This window comes from Sus scrofa, chromosome 12 (assembly GCF_000003025.6).
Source record: "Sus scrofa isolate TJ Tabasco breed Duroc chromosome 12, Sscrofa11.1, whole genome shotgun sequence".
Classification (NCBI taxonomy): Eukaryota; Metazoa; Chordata; class Mammalia; order Artiodactyla; family Suidae; genus Sus; species Sus scrofa.
This window is the reverse complement of record NC_010454.4, coordinates 27,208,754-27,233,531: the sequence shown is the minus strand read 5'-3', so window position 1 is coordinate 27,233,531 and position 24,778 is coordinate 27,208,754. Positions and strand designations below refer to the sequence as shown.

The 24,778-nt window shown below is 41.8% G+C and overlaps 1 protein-coding gene across 20 annotated transcripts in view; it reads left to right on the top strand.

The window, feature by feature from the left end:
- The window catches only part of SPAG9 (sperm associated antigen 9), a 144,961-nt gene extending 136,806 nt beyond the window's left edge, over positions 1 to 8,155 (top strand). For 16 of the 20 annotated variants that reach the window (XM_021067204.1, XM_021067203.1, XM_021067206.1 and 13 more), the window contains 2 exons: positions 3,059 to 3,208; positions 5,579 to 7,572. In XM_021067204.1, coding sequence (XP_020922863.1) covers positions 3,059 to 3,208; positions 5,579 to 5,694 — 266 coding nt within the window. In that variant the 3' untranslated portion in view covers positions 5,695 to 7,572. Of the gene's footprint in view, positions 1 to 3,058; positions 3,209 to 5,578 lie in introns of all 20 variants that reach the window. The other 4 variants (XM_021067197.1, XM_021067196.1, XM_021067207.1 and 1 more) reach the window with 2 other exon arrangements.

The window sequence follows — 24,778 nt, the reverse complement described above, 5'->3', positions numbered from 1 at the left end:
TATCAGTGTTGTGGCAAAGAACAATAGACCAGGAGTCTGGGGGTCTCGGCCTGGCCACTTGTCTTATTTTCTTAAACAAATTGCTTAACATCTGATACTCATTTCTTCATTTTCTAAGTGAATGTGACAAATATCTGTTTGTCAACCTCATTTGTTGTGAAGATTAATGAAAGTGCTTTGGGAACTATAAAGCGCCATCCAGATGAAAGGTGGCAGTGGTGACATCCAGTGGAAAATGTTTGTCCAGAGAATACTAAAATGATGTTCTGACCATCTCTAAGCAGGACCTATGTTTTGGATTTTTTTTTTTTCCCTATTAGAGGCAAGTTTAGAAGTTAGACAAAATTCAAATCTGGCTTTGCCACACCAACCGTGTGACGTTAGACATGGTGGTTTCTCAGGGTTCTGAAGAGAAACAGAACCAGTAGGGTGTGCGTGTATGAGAGGGAGAGAGGCTGGTTGGTTGGTTGATTGATTTAAGAAATTACTTCGTGATTATGGAGGCTAGCAAGTCTGAGATCTGCAGAGCAGGTTGGAGGCCTAAGAAAGAGTTGTTTTGCAGCTCAAGTCTAAAGGTAGCCTGAGGGCAGAATTCCCTTTTCCTTAGTGGACCTATCTTTGTCTCTTAGGATCTTCAACTGATTGGCCCACCCACATTATGGAGGGTAATATGCTTTATTCAAAGCCCACTGACTTAAATGTTCTTTATATCTAAAAAATACCTTCACAGCAGTATCTAGACTGGAGTTTGACCACATAGCTGGGCACTGTAACCTAGCCAAGTTGACCCACAAAATTAGCTATCACACTAATTTTCCAAGGGTATTCCAAAGATTGAATGATTAAATGTATGTAGTGTAGGGCCAGCACATGTTACCCTAACCAGTGATTCAGGATTCTTAACAACATGGTAATATACTTCCTGTATATGTTTTTGTAGAGTTATTTTCTAGGATAAACTCCTAGAAATGGAATTGCTGGTAATAATCTTTACTTCCTTTTCTCAAAATAAAATAAATGTCATGGAGTCCCCTTTGGGTCTCCTTCGTGTCTCTCTAATCCCATTCCCCTCTCCATTTAAAACTCTTCTGAAGTTGACGTGTATCTTCCTGGCCATGTTTTGGTATTTTTACTACATTGGAGCATACCTATAAACAAGATATATTTGTATTTTTGAACTTAAGTCTTATGTTACATATTTTTTTTCTGCAACTTGTTTCTCATTTTTGAAATTTAATATTTATATTTATTCATTTAACTGTGGTATTCTAATATCTGAACAAATGTGCAACTTTTTTAAAAAAATGACCACAGCCACAGCAAATGGAAGTTCCCAGGCCAAGGATTGAATCTGAGCCACAGCTGTGATGTACAGTAGAGCTGCAGCAATACCAGGTCCTTTAACCCACTGTTCTGGGCCAGGGCCAGGGTCAGGGTTCGAACCTGAGCCTTTGCAATGACCAGAGCTGCTGCAGTCAGATTCTTTTTTCTTTTTACAGCCACACCTGTGGCATATGGAAGTTCCTGGGCCACGAGCTGTAGCTGCTAGCCTATGCCAGAGCCACAGCAACACCAGATCTGAGCCATGTCTGCAACCTACGCCATAGCTCACAGCAACGACAGATCCATAACCCACTGAGCAAGGCCAGGAATCAAACCCAAATACTCAGAGACAACGTTTGATTCTTAACCTGCTGAGCCACAACAGGAATTCCTGCAATTAGATTCTTAACCACTGCAACACAATGGGAACTCCCAGTGTGCTACTTCTTATCCATTTTCCTATGGATGGACCTGTAGGTTTTTTTCTCTTCTCTTCTCCACTGTTAAGAACAGTAGACCTTGTGCCCTGTGGGAAAGACTTTGCTCTTGGGTACAAATCCAGAAGTGCATTGTTGTTTGTTGACCGTTGGCCCTAAGGATTAAACACTCAGCTTGGCCTTAATTAATATGATACCACTGTGCCCTTGCTTCTCTGGCAAAGCTAAACCAGTCTGCTAACAGAACTGGCAGGCTTAATTTCTTCCAGAGTCTAACTGAGTAATACATGAATAAGACACTGTGAAAATAAATCAAACTGTCCTATCCATGTCCAACATAAATTAATCATTTATAAAGTGTATCACATCATAGGACTGTGTCCTGCTGTTGCCTGGAGGCATAGTCTCTAGTTTGACCAAAGGACAGCATATCTGGCAAGAACAAATAATCCACACTCAGAGCTTTCTAAGAGAGATGTCATAGAAATTATCATGTGAATAGTATTTCAAGGTCTCTCTCTATCATTTCATGCTCAAGGATTCTACCTTAGGTGTCCCTGTTGTGGTACAGTGGGGTCAGTGGTGTCTCTGCAGTAGCAGGAATGCGGGTTTGATGCCAGGCAAGGATTCAGCATTGCTGCATCTGTGGCAAATGTTGTACCCCCACTCAGATTTGATCCCTGGCCGGGGAACTCCACATGCCTTGGGATGGGGCAAAAAAGGGGAAAAAAAAAAAAGGATTCTATCTTAGAACTTAAATGTTAGGACAAATTACACATTTACTAGGAATTTTATTTGTGTAATCTAAGTTAAAAATAAAAGGTACTTTTCTTAAATATGAGGAAACCCATGGATTTGAAATCAATTTGAATATTAATTATGAATATCCAAATTTATAAGGCTTAAATTGAAGACCTTTCTCATTCTCTTATACAAATACTCATGTACCCTTGCAGGGGAGAGATCTTTCCACTGTTCCTCAGATGAAATAAAGTAGATTATAATAGTCTGAAGCAGGCAGCTAAGACCAGCTGAGCCATATACAGATCTCATGCTGGATTCTGAACCTATTTCTGCTTTAGTATAAAGTGGCTTTACTTAGATTTTCAAATGAGGCTTTGGTGACCTTTATTGATATTTTCTGATCATGCAGAGGCTTCCAACATTCCCGTACTTTTGGTCGTACTATGGGATACTTAGCTTTTTGTTCTGTTCTATGAAAATGTTCAGAAAAAAATTGAGTCTCTCCCACCCTAATCTGTAATAAGTAATATTTTCTTCTGTTCCTCTATAAATAGGTCAAGTCATCAGCCCACAGAGTGGCAGCAGTGGCACAGATCTAACAGCTGACAAAGTAGGGCCATCTGCACAGGAGCCTGGCAGCCAGACACCCTTGAAGTCTATGCTAGTCATCAGTGGAGGAGAGGGCTACATTGACTTCCGAATGGGTATGTCATTGCTTCTGGCAGCTCTCTTTCCACTGTCCCATAATGTAGTTTTTCACCCATAGCAAACAGGAAACTCAGATAAGTGATTTCAAACAAGAAACTAAGATAAGTGATTTCTAAGGGGTTTTCTTTGAACTCTTTATTTGGAAAATGACTTTATATTTCTCCCCCCCACACACTTTCATGTTTTTGTTTTATTTTGTTTTTCTTCTTCATCTTTTTTTTTTTTTTAATGGCCACACCCATAGGCATATGGAAGTTTCCAAGCTAGGGGTCAAATTGGAGCTATAGCCGCCAGCCTACACCAGAGCCACAGCAACATGGGATCCAAGCCAGGTCTGCAACCTATACCACAGCTCACGGCAACGCAGGATCCTTAACCCACTGAGCAAGGCCAGGCTTCGAACCCATGTCCTTATGGATGCTAGCCAGTGTTGTTAACTGCTGAGCCTCGGCAGGAACTCCAAGAATAATTAGAGCTTATGAAGGGTAGATTTAGGAAGGAATGGCCATAGAGATTTCAAAGAAAATGCGGAGTATTTTAGATGTTTCTAAAAGTGTAGTGATTTGCAATAAATAAAGGGATCCTTTGGACTGGCCTGAAATCACAGTGACTGGAAACCTTTCTAAACGTAAGGCTTTATGGCAACTAATAAAGTATGAAAAATAAAATTTAGGGTTACATAAGGGACAGTGTGCCACATGTAATAAACTAAAATCTGATGCAGAAGGCTTACTGACACATTTTTAAGGCAGGGCTTCCGATGTTAAGTTTAGGAATCGGTTGATTCTGGTGATATCAGCAGGAATGGAGTTGCTGCAAAGTGTTTTAAATAAGTGACTCTTGGTTCAGAATTCCTTTATAGAGATGGACTTCGCTTAGCTGGGGTGATATTTGGAACTTTTTTTTCGATATAGCATGGTAGTTGGAATCATACTGAGGAATATGTTTATAAAATCTTTACGTGGTTTTTCCATTTCCCCTAAAAATCTCTTTCATCATGGGTCCTAAAAATAACAAAGGAGTTCCTGTGTGGCACACTGCACAGAGAATCTGACTGCAGTGTCTCAGATCACTGCAGAGGTGCGGATTCAGTCCTTGGCCTGGTGCAGTGGGTTAAAGGATCTGGCGTTGCCACAACTGTGGTTTGGGTTGCACCTGCAGCTCAGATTCAATCCCTGGCCTGGGAATGTATATATGTCATGGATGTGGCTATAAAAATTAAAAAAAAATAAAAATAAAAATTGCTTAAGCAGATTTATCAGTAACTCTGGGTAATACAGCATGAAAAGCAGATTTGTCTTTTTTTTTTTTTTTTTTTTTTGGTCTTTTTTTGCCTTTTCTAGGGCTGCTCCCGAGGCACATGGAGGTTCCCAGGCTAGGGGTCTAATCAGAGCTTTAGCGGCCTGCGCCAGAGTCACAGCAATGCAGGATCTGAACCGCGTCTGCAACCTCCTCACGGCAACACCGGATCCTTAACCCACCGAGCAAGGCCAGGGATCGAACTCACAACCTCATGATTCCTAGTTGGATTCGTTAATCACTGTGCAATGACGGGAACTCCAAAAGCAGATTCGTCTTAAAGCATAGGTTGATTTTAAAAGTATGCTTTTAAAAATTTTTTATTTTATTTATTTATTTATTTATTTATTTATTTTAGGGCCACACCCACGGCACATGGAAGTTCCCAGGCTAGGGGTCGAATCAGAGCTGTAACCGGCAGCCGACGCCATAGCCATAGCAACGCGGGATCTGAGCCACATCTGTGACCTACACCACAGCCCATGGCAACACCAGATCCTTAACCCACTGAACAGGGCCAGGGATCAAACTGTTGTCCTCGTGGATACTAAGTCGGGTTCGTTAACCACTGAGCCATGATGAGAACTCCTAAAAACTGAATTTTTTTTTTTTGTCTTTTTGCCATTTTCTTGGGCTGCTCCCGCGGCATATGGAGGTTCCCAGGCTAGGGATCAAATCGGAGCTGTAGCTGCTGGCCTATGCCAGAGCCACAGCAATGCAGGATCCAAGCCATGTCTGCGACCTACACCACAGCTCATGGCAACGCCAGATCCTTAACCCACTGAGCAAGGCCAGGGATTGAACCCACAACCTCATGGTTCTTGGATTCGTTAACCACTGAGCCACGATGGGAACTCCTAAAAATTGAATTTTAAATTCAATTCTTTTTTGCCTCCATTTCCTTCTTCATATCCTGTAATATTTTAGCAATGGGAAATTGATCTCATGGCATTTCTTTCGCTGTGTTCTCTGAAATGGGTGTCAGACATACCGCTCATGGACTAACCATGAATCTGATATACATCTCCCATGCTTAACCTAACTTCAGACTCTTTATCATCCACCAGGTGATGAAGGTGGGGAATCAGAGCTTCTTGGAGAAGATCTTCCACTCGAACCTTCTGTCACCAAAGCAGAAAGGAGTCACTTGATAGTGTGGCAAGTGATGTATGGTAGTGAGTGAACCCATAGGAAACAGGTGGTAACAGGGAAGCCGTCTCTTCTGCATGGTTTATTTTCCCTTTTTCCCTTTATTTAATGCTCTCTTTGTGAAATAAGTTTCACCACATAATGTGTGAGCATTTTTTTTCTTGTCGACTTTATACTATAAAATCTGTCCTACCGTAACAATACAGTTAACTAGCTGTTTTACTGCACCAGTGTTCTAGGCAATTTCAGTATGTTATGAACAAATCAAAGAATGTTTACTTTCTGCAAACTGGTGAATTATAGAAAGCAATCCAGATGTGGTTTACTCTGCCACAGCTAATGTCGCTCACTTCATTTAATGGGGTCACTTTTTTACCTGTCACTAATAATGGAATTAATGGAACACTTGATAAATGAAACTGTACTATTAAGTACAATAGTAAAATTTTCCCCATTGTGTCATAAAATTGACACAAACTAATATCAGGATCTATCTAAATGACCCGAGAGGGCTAAAAGCTAACTGTAAACTGCTTTCACTTTCAAATCTGACAAATCTTGTTTATATGGTATATAAAACTTTGTTTTCATCAAGTTTCATGGGGGGTTTTATATTAAAGAAATTAAGACTACACTATTTAAATAAAAGTTTCTTGTTTCTGACTTATTAGAGCTCTAAAGTTTATGAGGCCTGCTTCTCTGAATATTCTATTTGTTTTTTTGTTTGTTTTTGAGGTTAGTCTCATTTTCACACTGACATATTTCAAAGGTTTATTATTTATAAGACTTAGACGATATACTTCAGCAATGGGGGAACTTTTTTAAAATGGAAAATGTGTTTTGGATTTCTTGTACCAATGGGTGATATTGGTTGAATGAGTTTTTTCCATATAAAAAAATTTCTTGTTTACCAGTTGTTCTTGGACTGCTCTTAGCAGTTAATAAGAGTAAATCTGTATTGGTGATGGAATATGGCATAATGAACTGAATGGGAGATTTGATTAGAAATGGGATTTTCTCTTGTTCTATATAAAACACAACTGCCAGCACTTGATATTCTGTATGTAAATGACATTTAAGCTTTTGTGCCCTTTTTAAGATTAAAATGCCATCTTCAAAGAGGAAAACCATGAAGGAGAAGACAAAGCCAAAATAGCATAAAGTAAAAGTTGACATTACCTCTTTTCACTCACAGTGCCCATTTAAAAAATGGAGTCTAGGCTTAACTGATTTTCTTGTTTAATAAGTTTTTAAAACCCATTGTGCTGCAGTTTTTTTCCCTCTCAAGCTTCTTGAAAATATGTGATTTACAATTTATTTATCCATTACTTTAAGCAAAACTAAATATAAATTTAAGCACTATTTTAAAATATAAATTTATTGGACAAAGAGGGGGATTTAAAAAAAAAAAAAAAAAAGGACTACAACAACTACTTCAGGAAAAGAAAGCAACAGAGGTCTCAGATTGTCTAAGCATCCTTGAGGTCCAGGGCCTTTTTTCGTAAACTGTCTTAGAAAGATACTTGTGAAAAGTATTACCAGTGTCTTTTAAGCATAGAGATGATTAGGCTAGATTTTAAAATTCACAGGATTTAATGCATTAGAGGAGACTTTTCAGTCCATTTGGCTACATGTGTCTGTAAGCACATTATGTACACAGTACAGTTGTGGCCACTTTAGATGACTAGAGGAAAAAAAAAAAAAAAAACTCTGGGTAAAGCTGTATTAAAAGGATAATTTCTTGCCTGAACTGCTAAGTCACTTTTCTTCAGGGCACCAAAACTTAGGTCACTTTTCCATAGCTTATAAGCTATGTTTTTATTTTACTTTAAATCTGAGCCATTTTTGGCAATACCTTAAAAAAAAAAAAAAAAAACACAGAAAACCCACATCCTTAAACATTTGGGGGGAATGTTATATAAATTCACACACAAAAAAAAGACACCAAAGTGTTTGGGAATTTTAATCCCAAGAAATAAACATCCCAGAGTCAGACCCCATTTGCTGTTCAGTCTTTTACATATTTCTATGACAGAATGTAATTTAGGAAACCAGGAGTTAAAAGATGAAAAATGCAAGCATGTTACAATGGTTGTTTATTGCTCTTTTTAAACTTGCTGGCTTTAACTTAAGGAATGTAGGTATGTATATTATCTAAAGCTGTCAGGTATCTGTGGCCCTGTTAATAACTTAAGGGACTAGAGAGTACAAAAATGCCTGTACAATTTGTTTTAAGGGCTTGTCTTTATGTTTGTAATTTCAGTTAAATATTTTCTACAGATTGTTTTACTTCTGCCTTTTCCCCAATAATAGGTATATGTTCTTGTAACATTCACTTTGGTAAAGGTTGAAGCCTTTGGAAGTAGATGCCAAAATGTATAGTTGCAAGCAGCAAGCGGTTGGTATAAACTGCCTGTAGCTACTACTATCAATGATAGAGAAGAGTCCAGAGTAGCTCGGGTTGGTCTATGTAAAAAAAAAAAAAAAAAAAAAAATTATCCCCATTAGAAGAAAAAAGGCATACCCAGAATTTTCTTATTTTGTTATGCTTGGTTTATATATGACGTTGAAGCATGTGAAGTTGCTGATATTCAACTATTACTGATCTACAGAAACGGCAGTATTCATATATGTCAATCTAATACTGCTAAATGCAGGTTAAAATCCTTATGGGGCAAAGGGAGAATATTCTTTAGGAACTCAGTTTTGAGAACTCCTGTGGATCTAAATTTTTAAAATAGGAATGAATATCTTAATAGCTGCAGCTTGTTGAGAGTGTAAAACATTTTGAGCACAAAATATGCAGCACATAACTTTTCAGATGAAGTGTGTTTGCATAGAAAAGGTTAAAACACATTCTTCTCAGTTGCTGTGTTGTTCTTTTTTGTAACTTCTTACGTTTGAGAATAGACCCTTTAACATAGGCTGCCTTAGTGACAAAACAGAACAAAACAGTTGTCTTATAATATTAACTGTCCTAAAGAACGTGTGTCTTGCAAATGCTGTGGAACTGAATATTTATTTCCTTGTGAGTATTATGATCGTTACCAAAGGATTCAGCGAGATTTAGGGCTCTTCTGAATTGATCATGTTGAGAAAGGGATTCATTTCGGTCCCAGTTTGTAACAGGAAGAGAAGAGAGAAATAAATGTGGAAATCATAAATGCTTTTCTAACAGGGTTGTGCTATTTTGTAACACTAAATGTCTTTCCTTTCTTTTTAAAAAAAATTAAGTTTTTATTAATTTTGTTATACATTTCTCAGTATTTGAATATATTTAACCATTTTATGTTCTGCATTTGTTTTTTTTGTCCTAGACATTTTATTCAGAATTTTACTTGCCTCTATAATCTTAAAAATGGGTTCTAGTATGTCCTACTTGCTGTTTGGTTAGAGGCTGATGCTTCATTTCTGTGAGCAAAAAGCTCATTTAGCATTGTAGTCATTTCAGTATTTATTTCTATTATGGAATCCCTGGGGTTCGGAATGTAACTTTGTACATGAAATATATATAAATATGTATATGAAACATGTATGAGGTTCAGTGTGTTTTGTTTTGGTTTTGCCTTTCCTAGGGGTCTGAACTTGATTTTTATTTGAAAGTCCAGTAAACATCCCTCCTCAAACGTCATTTCTGAGGATCAGGACTGTCACCGTTTGGCACTGGCTGAAGATGAACCATGAGGAATACATGAAAAACATGTTTGCTTGGCTCACGTGTTTAAGTGAGATATGAGTAATAGACAGGAGGGTTTTCTAGAAATGTGGGTGTGTTGAGTATCACCCCACACATGATACCAAGGCATACCATTTGCCAGATTACTCAGTAACAAGAGGCAGGCTGTAATATGATGTTAATAATACGGTATGCTTACTTGTGATCCATTTGCTCAGGAGAGACTGTAGAGGCAAGGATGATTATAAAAACTAATCATGTGGTAGCACAATGTGATTCCACAATCAGTGGGGTGGTATTGAGTCTAGTGCCATATGCTTTGTTTACATGTCTCCGACGTGATAGTAAAAGTAGCCCTGATTGGTATGTTAATGGGACAGTTGGCCAGATGAAGGCACAGCCATCTATCCAGTGAGGTTGGATGCTCTAGAATATAATTAATGGCTTCTCATTCCTACTTTACAGGACCTTCCTTAACTGCCCCTTTGTCCTTTGGGGCCTGCCAAATCATTGTTTTGGAAGTTGGTTTTTTTTTTTTTCTTTTTTTTTTTTTTTTTTTTTTTTTTGGTCTTTTCAGGGCCGCACCTGTGGCATATGAAGTTTCCCAGGCTAAGGGTCAAATCAGAGCTGTAGCCGCCGGCCTACGCCAGAGCCACAGCAACACAGGATCTGAGCCGCGTCTACACCCTATACCAGAGCTCACAGCAGCCGGATCCCTAACCCACTGAGCAAGTCCATGGATCGAACCCGCAACCTCATGGTTCTTGGTTGGATTTGTTAACCACTGAGCCACTTCCAGAACTCCTGGAAGCTGATTTTTTTGAGCCTCAGTCCTGTTCCTGATTCAGCCAGTCTCTAGTGAGAGACTAGAGTAGCAACACAGAGGAGCAAACGTTCATTTTAATTTTGTTGGGGGGACAGGGCAGGAACCCTGTCCTCCTAACTAGAACTGTAGCCCTCAGTCCCACCCAGAGGCAAAACTATCTTTCAGACCTTAGTGGAGAGATATGCCTAAACCTCCAAGCTCCTCTTCACCAGCTTTCAGGCCTCTCACATTAACTGTGGGCAGGAGAAAGTCCTGGTGACACAAAAGCATGAACTCTATCTTCAGCAGCAGTCAGTCTGTTAGGGAAGGTGTTGTAGTTAGGGAACTTCTCAGAATGCTTTAAATATTTGTAATTAATAAAGTTCAGTCATTGTTTATTTGTTTGGCCTTGCCTGTAGCACATGGAAGTTCCTGGGCCAGGGATCAAACCTGCACCACAGTTACAACCTGAGCCAAAGCTGCAACCTGCACCACAGCTATGGCAGCACTGGCTCCTTAACCCCCTGCATCACATGGGAACTTCCAATACAGTTCAGTTTTTAAACTCACTTCCTTTAGAGACAGTGGAACAGTGGGAAAGAAGGCAGTAGAGCTGAACAGGCCTTGCCCCTGCAGTGACCATTGGCCACTCGTTCCAGCATAGCACCCCAGAGCCACCCACAAAGACATAAAATTACTCCAGACCTGTTGAATTGACTCTCTTATGGGTGTGGACCTGGGCATCTGTAAAGTGTCACAGGTAAGTGTGATGTGTCACTTAGCTTAAGGACTACTGCTTTAGTGTCTTTGGACCCTAGTTCTCTTGTTAGTTGAGGGTTGGTTTATACAGGTGATCTTTTAAAAAATTCTGTGTCTGTGAGCCTGGCTCTAATTTGCCTTGGTGGGTTGTCTAGATACTAGCCATGCCTGCTTGCAGGTCCAGGATTGTCCAGTCCCCCTTGGGGCCTAGATATCTTGTCGGTGGGATTTGATTACTTAGAAAACCCTATTTATCGGAACATCACTGTTCAAAAGAGACAGGTAGTTTAGCTCCTTGCTTTTATTTTACTTTATTGTCTTTTTAGGGCCATACCCATGGCACATGGAAGTTGCTAGGCTAGGGGTTGAACTGGAACAGTAGTTGCTGGCCTACACCACAACCACAACACGTGGGATCCAAGCTGTGTCTGTGACCTACACCACAGCTCACAGCAACACCGGATCCTTAACCCATTGAGCAAGGCCAGGGATCGAACCTGTGTCCTCATGGATGCTAAGTCAGATTCGTTTCCGCTGAGCCACGACAGGAACTCCTACTTGCTTTTATGTCCAAGCAAAACATTGGCTACCACCCACAGACAGAAAGTAATTATGATTCGATTTGAGGGCTCAAGGGAGAAGTGGATCAATAAGCCCAAGCTCAGAGGGCCCAGCAGTTCTCAACCAGGCCAGGAGAGAGAGGTGTGGCCAGAAACACCCAGGAGCTGGTTCCAGAATGAAATTGCTTCCTTTTTTCTCTCACCTCAGGAGTATCAGACTCTGCTAGTGTGTTTAGAAGAACCGTTACCCTGGTGATTCTGGTCCTTCCCTTGGGAACGGCTACTTAAGAGAAACTCTGAGCAGCCCAGCTGCATTCACAGACATCTGTTTTCCAGGAGCACAAAGCTTCTTCATTCTTAGCCATAATAAACAAGCACAGACTCAACTCAATACTCTTCCCTTTTTGATTTAGGGATAATCGAAGTTTAGGGTTCTTTGAACTTTCTGCTACTTTAAAAGCTTAAAGAGAATATTTCATCTCCATTCACTTGGTAAGTCTTTTTTTTTTTCATAGAAAAAAGCTATAACCCTTTAGTTGTTATAACTAGCTTGTATTTGCATGACATCTAAATTTTCTCCAGGTACTTACTCCATAAATTCACAAGTGATCCACAGAGTCACCGTTTGTTTTTTAGTTTAGTTTTGTTTTGTTTTTCACCCTTTGGAGTATATTATTGTGCTGAGGTGATCCAGAGGCTTGGCTACAGGAGGGACCTTGCCCATTGGTAAACAGGTCTACCTGAGATGAGCAGAAGCCCAGGGTCCTCACAGGGAGGTATAACCAGATGAACTCCACACTAGAGGCTACTGCCAGTGTGTTGGGAAAAGTACTAGATTTCAGATCAGGAGATTTGGTTTGAATCCTGAGTCTGCTGTTCCCTAATTTTGAGACCTTCACTAGTTACCAAACTAGTCTGTTTCCTTACCTTAAAAGGAGAGTAACACCTAAAGAGTTCTCATGATGGCTAAATGAAGTAACGATGTGATAGCAACCAGCCCATTGCCTGCCCCCACTGGGCACCCAGCAGCAGGTTTTGGAGGTCCCTAGGTGTTGGGTATGTGAAGGTGAGTAAAACACCCTGGAGATTAGGGTAAGAGAAGAAAGTGGACATGAAAATGGTGGAGTCAAGCAAGTTTGTCCGTTGAGTTGTTAGCTGAGTTATTCCTACGGTGCCTGCTTTGGCTATTTTGTAATGTGGTAAAAACATGAGAAAAACTGTCTTCAATGCTTATGTAGCACAGAACACTTTTATTTCGTCTTCTATTTTTTCAATGAATTATATATATATATTTATAGTTGTACAACCATTATCACAACCTAATTTTACATTTTCCATCCCAGACCCCCAGCCCATCCCTCCTGTGCCCCAACCTGTTGGTAACTATAAAGTTTTTCAAAGTCTATGAGTCAGTTTCTGTTCTGCAAATAAGTTCATTGTATCCTTTTTTTAGATTCCACATATAAGTGATAGCATATGATGTTTGTGTCTCACTGACTGACTTCACTTAGCATGGTAATTTCTAGGTCCATCCATTTTGTGGCAAATGCCATTATTCATTCCTTTTTATGGCTGAGTAATATTCCATTTTGTATATGTACCACATCTTCTTTATCCATTTCTCTGTCAGTGGGCATTTAGGATGCTTCAACATCTTGGCTATGGGGTATAGTGCTGCAGTGAATGTTGGGGTACATGTATCTTTTCGAGTCATGGTTTTCTCTGGATAGATGCCCAGGAGTGGGATTGCTGGATCAAATAGCAATTCTATTTTTAGTTTTTTGAAGAATCTCTATAGAAGTTGCACCAATTTACATTCCCACAAACATTGTAAGAGGGTTCCCTTTCTCCACACCCTCTCTGGAATTTATTGTTTGTAGACTTTTTGATGATGGCCATTCTGGCTGGTATAAAGTGATAAGTACCTCATAGTAGCTTTGATTTGCATTTCTCTAAAAATTAGTGATGTTAAACATCTTCTCATGTGTTTTTTGGCCATCTGTATGTCTTTGGAGAATTGTCTGTTTAGATCTTTTCTGCCCATTTTTTGATGGGGTCGTTTATTTTTGGTATTGAGCTGCAGGAGATGTTTATATATTTGGGGGATTAATCCCTTGTCAGTCACTTCATTTGCAAATATTTCCTCCCATTCTGTAGGTTGACTTTTCATTTTGTTTAGGATTTCCTTTGCTGTCCAAAAACTTCTAATTTTAATTATGTCCCATGTGTTTATTTTTATTTTTATTGTCATTACTCTAGGAGGTGGATCTGATCCCAGGAAGAAACTGTTGTGGTTTACATCAGAGAGTGTTGGGCCTGTGTTTTCCTTTAAGAGTTTTATAGTATCTGGTCTTATATTTAGGTTTTTAATCCATTTTGAGTTTATTTTTCTGTATGGAGTTAAGGAGTGTTCTAATTTCCCAGAACCACTTATTGAAGGTACTGTCTTTTCTCCATTGTATATTCTTGCCTCCTTTGTCATAGGTTAGTTGGCTGTAGGTGTGTGGGTTTGATTCTAGGCTTTCTGTTCTGTTCCACTGAATCTATATTTCTGTTTTTGTGCCAGTACCAAACTGTTTTGATGACTTTACCTTTTGTAGTGTGGTCCGAGGTCAGGGAGCCTGATTCCTCCAGCTGCATTTTTCTTTCTCAGGATGGTTTTGGCTATTCTGGATCTCCTCTGGTTCCAAACAAACTTTAAAATGTTTTGTTCTAGTTATGTGAAAAATGTCATTGGTAATTTGATAGGGATTGCATTGAATCTGGGTAAGATTGCCTTGGGTAGGTATAGCCATTTTTGACAATATTGATTCTTCCAATCCAAGAGCATGATATATCCTTGCATCTGTTTGTGTCATCTTTGATTTCTTTCATCAGTGTCTTAGAGTTCTCAGAGTACAGGTCTTTTGTCTCTTTAGGTAGGTTTACTCCTAGGTATTTTATTCTTTTGGTGCAATGTTAAATGGGATTGCTTCCCTAATTTCACTTTCTGATCTTTCATTGTTAGTGTATAGAAATGCCATTGATTTCTGTGTATTAATTTTGTATCCTGCGACTTTGCCAAATTCGAGGATGAGCTCTAACAGTTTTCTGGGAGAGTCTTTAGAATTCTCTAGGTATAGTATCATGTCATCTGCAAACAGTGATAGTTTTACTTCTTCCTTTCCAATTTGGATTCCTTTTATTTCTCTTTCTTCTCTGATTGCCATGGCTAGGACTTCCAAAACTATGTTAAATAGTAGTGGGATGAGTGGATCTTAGCAGGAATTCTTTCAGCTTTTCACCCTTGAAAATGATGTTAGCTGTGAGTTTGTCATCTATGGTCTTTATTATATTGAGGTAGGTTCCCTATGTGCCCACTTTCTGGAGGGTTTTTATCAGAAATGGGTGTTGAATTTTGTCAGAAGCTTTTTCTGCATCTATTGAGAGGATCTTATGATGTTTATTCTTCAGTGTGTTAATGTGGTATATCACACTGATTGATTTGTGGATATTGAAAAATCCTTGCCGCTCTGGGATAAATCCCACTTGATCATGGTGTATGATCCTCTTAATGTATTGCTGGATTTGGTTTGCTAGTATTTTGTTGAGGATTTTTACATCTATGTTCATCGGTGATATTGGCCTGTAATTTTCTTTTGTGTGTGTGTGTGATATCTTTGTCTGGTTTTAGTATCAGAGTGATGGTGACCTCATAGAATGTGTTTGGGAGTGTTCCTTCCTCTGCAGTTTTTTGGAATAGTTTCAGAAGGATAGATATTAACTCTTCTCTAAATTTTTGATGGAATTAGCTTGTGAAGCCATCTGGTCCTGGACTTTTGTTTGTTGGAAGTTTTTAAATCATAGTTTCAATTTAAGTACTTGGTTGGTCCATTCGTCTTTTCTGTTTCATCGTGGTTTAGTCTTGGAAGGGTGTACTTTTCTAAGAATGTGTCCATTTCTTCTACGTTGTCTGTTTTATTAGCATGTAGTTCGTTGTAGTAGTCTCTTATGATCCTTTGTATTTCTGTGATGTCCGTTGTAACATCTCATTTTTCATTTCTAATTTTTCTTTTTTCTCTCTCTCTTTTTAGGGCCACACCCACGGCATATGGAAGTTCCCAGGCCAGGGGTCAAATCAGAGCTGTAGCTGCTGACTGATACCACAGCCACAGCAACGCCAGATCCCAGCCGTGTCTGCGACCTACACCACAGCTCACAACACCAGATCTTTAACCCACTGAGTGGGACCAGGGATCAAATCCACATCCTCAAGGATACTAGTCAGGTTCATTACTGCTGAGCCATGACACAAACTCCCATTTCTAATTTTACTAATTTGAATCCTCTTTTTTTTTCTTGATGAGTGTGGGTAATGTTTTATCGATTTTGTTGCTCTTTTTAAGAACCAGCTTTTAGTTTCATTGATCTTTTCTTTGGTTCTCTTTACTCCTATTTCATTGATTTCTGCTCTGATCTTTATGATTTCTTTCCTTCTGCTAACTTTGGGTTTTGTCTTTTCTTTTTTCTGTAGATGCTTTAGGTGTAAAGTTAGGTTGTTTATTTGAGATTTTTCTTGTTTCCTGAGGGAGGCTTGTATTGCTATAAACTTCCCTCTTAGAACTGCTTTTGCTGCATCCCATGTGTTTTGGATTGTTATGACTTTGTTGTCATTTGCCTCCAGGTATTTTTTAATTTCCTCTTTAATTTCTTCAGTGATCCATCGCTTATTTAGTAGCATGTTGTTCCGTCTTCAGCTTCGTGTTTTCGCAGTTTTTTCCTTGTTGATTTCCAGTCACTTAGCATTGTGATTGGAAAAGATGCGTGATATTATTTCAGTTTTCTTAAATTTACCAAGGCTTGATTTGTGGCCCAGAATGTAATCTATCCTAGAGAATGTTCTGTGTGCACATGAAAAGAATGTGTATTCTGCTGCTTTGGGATGGAACATTCTATAAATATCTATTAAGTCCATCTGGTCTAATGCATTATTTAAGGCCTGTTTTCCCAAGTTTATTTTCTGTCTGGATAATCTGTCCATTGCTGTAAGTGGGGTGTTAAAGCCTCCCACTATTATTGTGTTATTTTAATTTTCCTTTTAAGGTTGTTAACAGTTGCCTTATATATGGAGGTGCATATATATTTACAATTGTTTTGTCTTATTCTTGAACTGAGCTGTCATCATTATGGCTTGTCCTTCTTATAATATTATTTATTTAAATAGGCCTGTTTTGTCTGATATGAGTATTGCTACTCCAGCTTTCTTTTGATTTCTGTTTGCATGGAATATTTTCTTCTGTTCTCTCACTTTCACTTTTTATGTGTCCCTAGAACTGAAGTGGGTCTCTTGAAGACCACACATGTATGGGTCTTGTTTTTGTATCCCTTCAGCCAGTCTGTGTCTTTTGGTTGGGGCATTTAGTCCCAACCAAATACATTTAAAGTAATTGTTGACATGTATGTTCTTACTGGTATTTTATTATTTGGGATTTGTTTTTGTTGGTCTTTTTTCTCCCCTTCCTCTCTTGTTCTCTTGTGATTTGATGACTGTCTTTAATGTTGTGTTTGGATTGCTTTTCCTTACCTGTGTGTGTATCTATTGTAGATTTTTGGTTTGCAGTTACCAAAGTTTAGTTATCAGAGTCTATATATATACAGAGTCTATATATATATACAAGATTGTTTTAAGTCGTTGGTCTCTTAATTGCAAGTGCATCTCCAGTGTCCTGCATTTGTACCCATCTCTTCTCATGATTTCTGGTTTTGGTAGCATATTCATGTGTGGATGATTTCCTGCCTTTACTATATGTATGCCTTTACGACTGAGCCTTGTCGTTTGTGGTATTTTTGTTTCCTGTTGTGGCCTTTTCTTTTCCACCTAGAGAAGTTCCTTTAGTATTTGTTGTAAAACTGTTATAGTGTTGCTGAATTCTCTTAGCTTTTGCTTGTCTGTAAAGCTTTTGATTTCTCCTTCAAATCTGAATAAGAGCCTTGCTGGGTAGGGTAAACTTGGTTAGAGGTTTTTTTCTTTTCATCCCTTTAAGTGTACTGTGCCACTCCCTTCTGTCCTGCAGTTTCTGCTGAAAAAAATCAGCTGATAACCTTATTGGGGTTCCCTTGTATGTTATTTGTTTCTTTTCCCTAGCTGCTTTCAGTATTTTCTCTTTGTCTTAATTTTGGTGTGTTTGATTAATATGTCTCTGGATGTTCCTCCTTGGGTTTATTTTATATGGTGCTGTATTTGAGTGACTAATTCCTTTCCTATGTTAGGGATGTTTTTGGCTATTATCTCTTCAGATATTTTCTCTGGCCCTTTCTCTCTTCTCCTTCTGGCACCCCTATAATGTGGATGTTGGTGCATTTAACATTGTCCCAAAGTTCTCTTAGAGTGTCTTCATTTCTTTTCAATCTTTTTTCTCTTTTCCATTCCATGTCAGTGATTTCCACCAGTCTCTCTTCAACCTCACTTATTTGTTCTTCTGCCTCCTGTATTCTGCTGTTGGTTCCTTCTAATGAATTTTTTATTTCAGTTATTGTATTTTGCATCTCTACTTGCTTAATCTTTAAATCTTCTATTTCTTTGCTCAGTGTTTCTTGTAATTTGTCAATCTTTGCCTCCAGTTTATTGCCAAGATCTTGAATCACCTTCACTATCATCAGTCTAAAGTCTTTTTCATGGAGGTTGATAATCTCCTGATCACTTAGCTGTTTTTCTGTTTTGTTTTGTTTTGTTTTTTTCTTGTTCCCTTATCTGAGTCATAATTCTCTGCCTTTTCATTTCGTATAGATTTTTGGTGTGGTCTCCTTTTTGCAAACCATAGGGTTGTAGCCTCTTGCTTCCAATGCCTGTCCCCCTGTGGCTGAAGTGGGTATAGGCTTCTTGATGGGAGGTGCCTGCCCACTGGTAGGTGGAGCTGATTCTTATCGCTCTGGTGACAGGGGCGGGGCGGGGGGGGAGTGTCTTAGGCAGCCCTTTTGCTGATGGGTTGGTCTGTGTTCCTACCTGGTTTGTTACTTGGCCTGGGACTTCTCAGCCCTGATGGGCAGTGCCATATTTTTTTCAAAATGGCCACCTCAGTTCACACTAATGATTATTCCTGAGACCTTCCCCCACAATGAGCCACAGTCACCCCCTCTTTTCCCAGGAGAACCTTAGGCAGGTCTGACCCAGATTCTTGTGGAGTCTCTGCTTTGCCTTGGGGCCCTGTGCACATGAAAGCCGTTTCCCCCTAGTCCTGCAGAGCTCCTGCACACAAGCCCTGCCAGCCCTCAACATCAAATGCTCCAGGGACTCCTCCTCCCAATGCCAGATCCCCAGACATGGGGCTCAGAACTCTCACTCCCAGGGGTGAGCCTCTGCAGTATAGGTACTTTCCAGTCTGTGGGCCACCCACCCAGCAGGTATGGGGTTGCGTATATCGTGTTATCACCCTTCGTACCATCTTGATGTGGGCTCCTCTTTTGTCTTCTGGAATAGGATATCTTTTTTGATAGTTTCCAGTCTATTTTGTTGAAGGTTGTTCCTCCAGTCATTTAATCAGTGTTCTAGACCTTGGCTGTTCCAAAAGAACTGTGTTAAGAAGCAGAGTTACCTTGGGCCTATTGGACCTTTCAGAGTGCCTTTCTCTGTTGCCCCCATGCTCCCCAATTTAAGGAAGAGGGATGCTTCATGAAAGTTTAATGCAGGAGACCTCTATTCCCTTTTTCATTCAACAGTTCATTTAATTCCTATGCAGGCACACTGAGGGACATGTTGAAGCATAAAAATAATGGTAGCTTGGCGTTCCTGTTGTGGCGCAGAGGAAACAAATCCAACTAGTAACCATGAAGTTGCGGGTTCAATCCCTGGCCTCACTCAGTGGGTTAAGGATCCAGTGTTGCCATGAGCTGTGGTGTAGGTGGCAGGCGCAGCTTGGCCTGCATGACTGTGGCTGTGGTATAGGCTAGCAGCGGTAGCTGCAATTTGACCCCTAGCCTGGTTACCTCCATATGCCGTTAAGTATGGCCCTAAAAAGCAAAAGAAAAAAAAAAGAAAATGGTGATAGTCTGACATTTTTAAATGTCATCAGGACATATTCTTTCAGTATCTATTGCTGATAATGCTTTATGACAAGGATTAAACTCCTGGTCACTGCATATAAACAGGTAGAAAACATACGGAACTAAAATATTAAGATCTGATGCACAGCAGGGTGTGGTGTGGTAACTAGGAGGATTATATGCTTTCTACATGATTAAGCAGCTTAGCATTACTCTGCCCAAGCAAGAATGCAAATCTGTTAAGACTTTCGAAGGCTATCTTAGGTGCAGAGACTCTAAAGAGAGTGGAGCAGTTTTTCAAAAAGTAGTGATGTATTATATTCATAGGATCACTGGAAAGATTAAAGGAGATGATGTAAAGTACTATTCAACCATAAACAGACGTTCCTGTTGTTGCTCAAGAGGTTACGAACCTGACTGGTATCCATGAGGATGCGGGTTCTATCCCTGGCCTCACTTAGTGGGTTAAGGATCCGGCATTGCTGTAGCTGTCATGTAGGCCAGCAGCTGTAGCTCTAATTCGACCCCTAGCCAGGGAACTTCCATGTGCCACAGGTGCGGCCCTAAAAAGGAAAAAGTAAAAAATACTGTGTCCATTTCTTTTCCTGTTGTTCTTTCCCATTAAGCATACTTTCCTTTACCTTTGGTTAGCCCAGGCAAAGTGACAAATCCTGGAGTGAATTTTCAGCTGCTGGCCTTTTGCTACATTTTAGCCTGTTACGCCTCTGTGGAAACAAGCTTCTCTATTTGTAGGAAATCTATATTTCTATCTTAGAGAGTTTGCCTGCGGCTGTAATAAGGAACTAGGAGCAAAAGTTTGGCATGTTCTTCACCAGAATAGATTCCAATATTGATTCTTAGAGGCATCTCAAACATTCCTCCTTCCTGGGAGAGCCTGGCTGGTGATGAGCAGAAATGAGGCAGATGCCCCAAGGTAAGGCCTTGGCTTTACCCAACTGAAGATTTATTAGACTATTCTGCCCCCTATTCCATGTTTGTGAGGCTCCAAGGGGGCAGCCCTTTCTTTCCAAGATCCCTCTGGTATGATTTGATGGGAGCCAGAAGTCAGCATTCCAAAAGCCAAGTCTCCATAAAAAAACCTTTTCCTGCCAATGAGCCAACAAAAGTCATTGCTCTTTCTGGACCCTTAGTTTTCCATTGTCTATAAAAGTTGGGGCTTGGCTCAGATGAGCTCTAAGACTTCCAGAATGACATTCTTCAAGGCTGGGTCATCTGTGCCATATGCACTTTGAATTGTGTGGACTAATGGCCTTCATGCCCAGTCAGATCCTTAATAGGGAATTTGCGTAGCCTGCACTACTCAGTACAAACCAACTGCTTTGATGCACCAGTTTGTCTCTGAGACATCAAGGCCTCGCCTCCACGAATGGAAGGACTATGTCCTAATTAGAAAGAGAGACGCTTGAGTTCTGCAGGTCCTGCACTTCCTTAGGTGTCCATCTTTCCCTTTCTGAACCTGGAAACAGGTCTCCAAAAGTCCTTCAGGCAGCTTCTCCTGAGAGCCCTTTTGGCATCACTTGGGGAAAAAAAGGGCGGAGAAGTGATGCTTAATTAGGGAGGACTCTTGTCTTCTGAATACTGCCCACTTCCAGAGCACAAAAAGGGTGAGGAGAACAGGAAATGAACTTGGGAAAGTGGCCTTGCTGTGGAGAAGCTGGTTCTGCTCTCTCTTGAACACAAGGTGGCGCTGTGCTTGGCAGTTATTAGCCTTCCAAAGATGGCCTGCTCCTCATCCCTCCCCTTCATCCTCACTGGGCTGTCCAGCCCAGCAAGGCAGGCCAGACCAGATCAGGGAGGGTGCCTTCTGGGGGCTCAAACTGAACCAAAAAAGTAAACTACTTCATTTTACTAACAAGTGAGCAGAGGCCCAGTATGGCTGTGATCCAACCACGGAGAATGACTCTTAAGTGTTCTTTCTTCTAGAATGCCTTTGGATTTTCATAGCCCTGAGTTCTCACTCCTTTCATTTGCCAGGATCAGGGAAGACACCTTTTCTGAGCTTCCTCAGCCAAGGCAGCCTATAGCCCAGGACCCCAAAGGGAAGACAGGTGAACTAGAGCCTGGGACCCTGCTGAAGTGCGAAGGAGTGTTATGGGTGAGAGAGAAACATTGGCCCAGAGGATTAAAGAAGGGAGGGCTTTGTTTTGGTTTGGTTTTGCCCATGCCCACAGCACATGCAGCTCATGGAAGTTCCCGGTAGGGATCAAACCCAAGCCACAGCGATAACCAGAGCCACAGTGGTGAAAATGCTGGATCCTTAACCCGCTGAGCCATGACTGAACTCCAAGAAGGGAATTTTTGAAAGCATCTACACCACCAATTTCTGGTATTTGAAGTTGCAAAGGAATTTCTGCTGCTGCCACCTCTGAACAAGGCTAAAAGAAATGTCATGAAATCAGCTTAGTGAGTGGCTTCAATAGAAACTTCATCCAAAGCCGACAATAAATAGGAGTTACATAACTCAGCAGGTTGCAGCACTAACTAAGCCCTTTATAGGCCATCAATCCACATTGATTTCCTGGATTTTATAACTGCTGCTGAAAAGGAAAAAAAGGGGGGGTAGGGATTAGAGGGAGAGAATCTGTGTGACTGGAATAAATCTCCAAGTTTACCCTCCAGTCTCCTCTCCCGCACACCACTGCCCAGCTACCTCTTGGAGGGGCTTGCTGAATTCCAGTTCTTTTAGACACCCTGGGCCTCGTGCCAGGACACCCCTGTCCCAAGCTGCTCTGAGAAGCCATGAGCCTTAGGCTGTCATTTTCTCTTCAGCCTGCAGTTTTCTAGTCCATAAAATGACAGGGGACTGGACAAATTCAAAATCCTTTTCTGTTCCCATGATTCTAAACCTTAAGCACAAGAGAGTGGAAATTAGGACTTGCAAGAAGCTGTTGGATCCTCTTGATGGGGAGAATATGAGATGTTATTGCCTTAATGGAGGCAGTCGAGGGCCCCAGGGAGGGAGATAAGGCCGGCCCACACTGAGGGCGGGGTGGAGGTGGGGTGTTGGGGTGGCGGAGTGTTTTGGGGGGTGGGGGACAGTCACAGTCACCCTGAATAGGGCAGGGAGCCGTGAAATGCACAGGGTGTAAAGGACCCTTGCCACCTCCTCCTCGGCATTCAAGTGCCGTAGACCAGAGGCAGCCCTGCAGTCAGGGGAGACACACACACACATACACATGCACACACACGAACCAGAAATAGGGCTAATGTCCACAGACCCGGAGAAGAAGGATGTTTGCCATTCTCAGGCCTGGAGAGTGCAATGCCTGAGAGGGTTCAGGGCTGCTCCAGGGCCCTCAGCTGTGTATGAGGGGCTGAAAGCCCCCCTACCCAATTTCTGTCCCTCTGATCCCCCTGGGATCAGAGACAGCTCCCACCATCCACATCTGTCCTTGGCCCGCGTCCTGTGCAAAGCTACAGGCCAGATCCCACTGTCTGGGAGCAGATGGCGTGCAGCTGGTTGAGGAAAGGAAGGGCCTGGGAGAGAAGTTTGGTTCAAGAGAGGAGGTTATCAGGGAATTCCCGTTGTGGCTCAGCGGTGACGAAACCGACTAGTATCCATGAGGGCGCAGGTTCAATCCCTGGCCTCGCTCAGTGGGTTAGGGATCCGGCGTTGCCGTGGGCTGTGATGTAGGTTGCAGACAAGGCTGGGATCCAGCATTGCTGTAGCTGTGACACAGGCCGGTGGCTACAGCTTCAATTCAGCCCCTAGCCTGGGAACTTCTATATGACACCAGTGTAGCCCTAAAAAGAAAAGAGAGAGAGGAGGATGTCGAAAGGTTTATGGCATCAGAAAGTGACAGGCAAACTGGGAATTGGAACAGCCAGAGAAACAAGGGTCCTTGGGAGGAACTTCCGGTGAGTGGCCAGGCTGCCTAGCCCCTCTCCTCAGGGGCCTGGGCCCAGAACCTTCACGATGAGATCACGCCTTGGGCAGGAAGCCCAACAGGCCCAGCACCCCCCCCCCCCCCCCAGCTGTGGAGCCCTTGCAGAAGATTGGCACAAGGCAGGATGGCCTGCAGCCTCTGAGCATCCCCCCGGCAGAAACCGAGTTGGGGGCCGTTGGGGCGGTGGCTTCGGGGGTAGTGGGGAGTCACATTTCCTCAGCTCACCTGCACCAGAGCTAAGCTTTAGAAGAAAAGGTGAAAGTCAGATGTCACACACCGGGAAGAAATTTCCGGTCAAGACAAAAAATGTTCACCTAGAAAAGAGATTGCCATGGCGGGGAGGCAGCTCCTCCCGGGAGACTCAGAACACCTCCTCTTATGAGGCCCTTTTAACTGTCCTCAATGAATCTGAAGTCCTTTGCCTCTTTCCCCTCCTCTCAGTATGTTGCCCTTCCCCCGCAGCTGCTGCTTCCTTTCGGAGAACAGCTGCATGTCTGGACTTGTCCTGGAGGCAACTGGGTTTCCAGACTCAGACAGAAACCCCAACCCCCCCACCTCAGCCTACTGCCATCACCGAAGTTTGGAAGGTGGGGGTGTCCCCTACTGAGCCGTTGCCTTAATTCAAGGCCCAGAGAGGGTGTGTGTGATTTTAATCCCCCAGGTTCCCCAGCCCCCAGAAATGAGCGGTACCAGAAAGGGTTTTAGGATCCTCTTTGTCAAGTGGCCTGACCCTTCTGCCCCCATGGGGGCCATAATCTGATCATCTATTATACTTGAGCTGAGTAGACCCGCAAAGCAAAGCTCAGGGGCCAGGGTGTGCGGATTCTGATCCGGATTCTCAGCCCGATCCCGCAGGCGAAGGCGATGTCTTATTTGGGACAGATTTTTGTAGAGAAGACCCTTGACCCCACAGCTTCTGCGGCTGAAGGAGAGCCTGGTGCGGGCTGAGGTGAGTGGCTGGGAGCGCTTGCCAGATCCCTGACTCGGCTTCACACCAGCCATCCCCCTGCCTCTGTGCAGGGCTGCTCCTAAACAAATCTTCCTCCCTGCCTAAGGCTATCTACGAGGTCTGAGCACAGCTTGGAGGAGATGGTTTTTTGTTTTTTGTGATTTTTTTTTTTTTTTTTTTTTCCTGGACTCACAGATTTGAACTAAAGGGTTGGGTGTGTGGATCACGGGGAGACCTGACAAGACCCAGGACCGAGAGGTGCAGAATGGTGAGTGCCTCGCCCACACAACTCACTTGCCGAGGCAGTGGGCATCTCCTTCCAGAGGCCGCTTTCTCCAGGTTGAAAGAGGTAGCAAGTGAGGACCAGCTTGTTCCAGAAACTCCGCCTCAGGCCAGATGGGACAGAAAACACCCAGGTCAATTCAGAAAAAATCACTTCTCA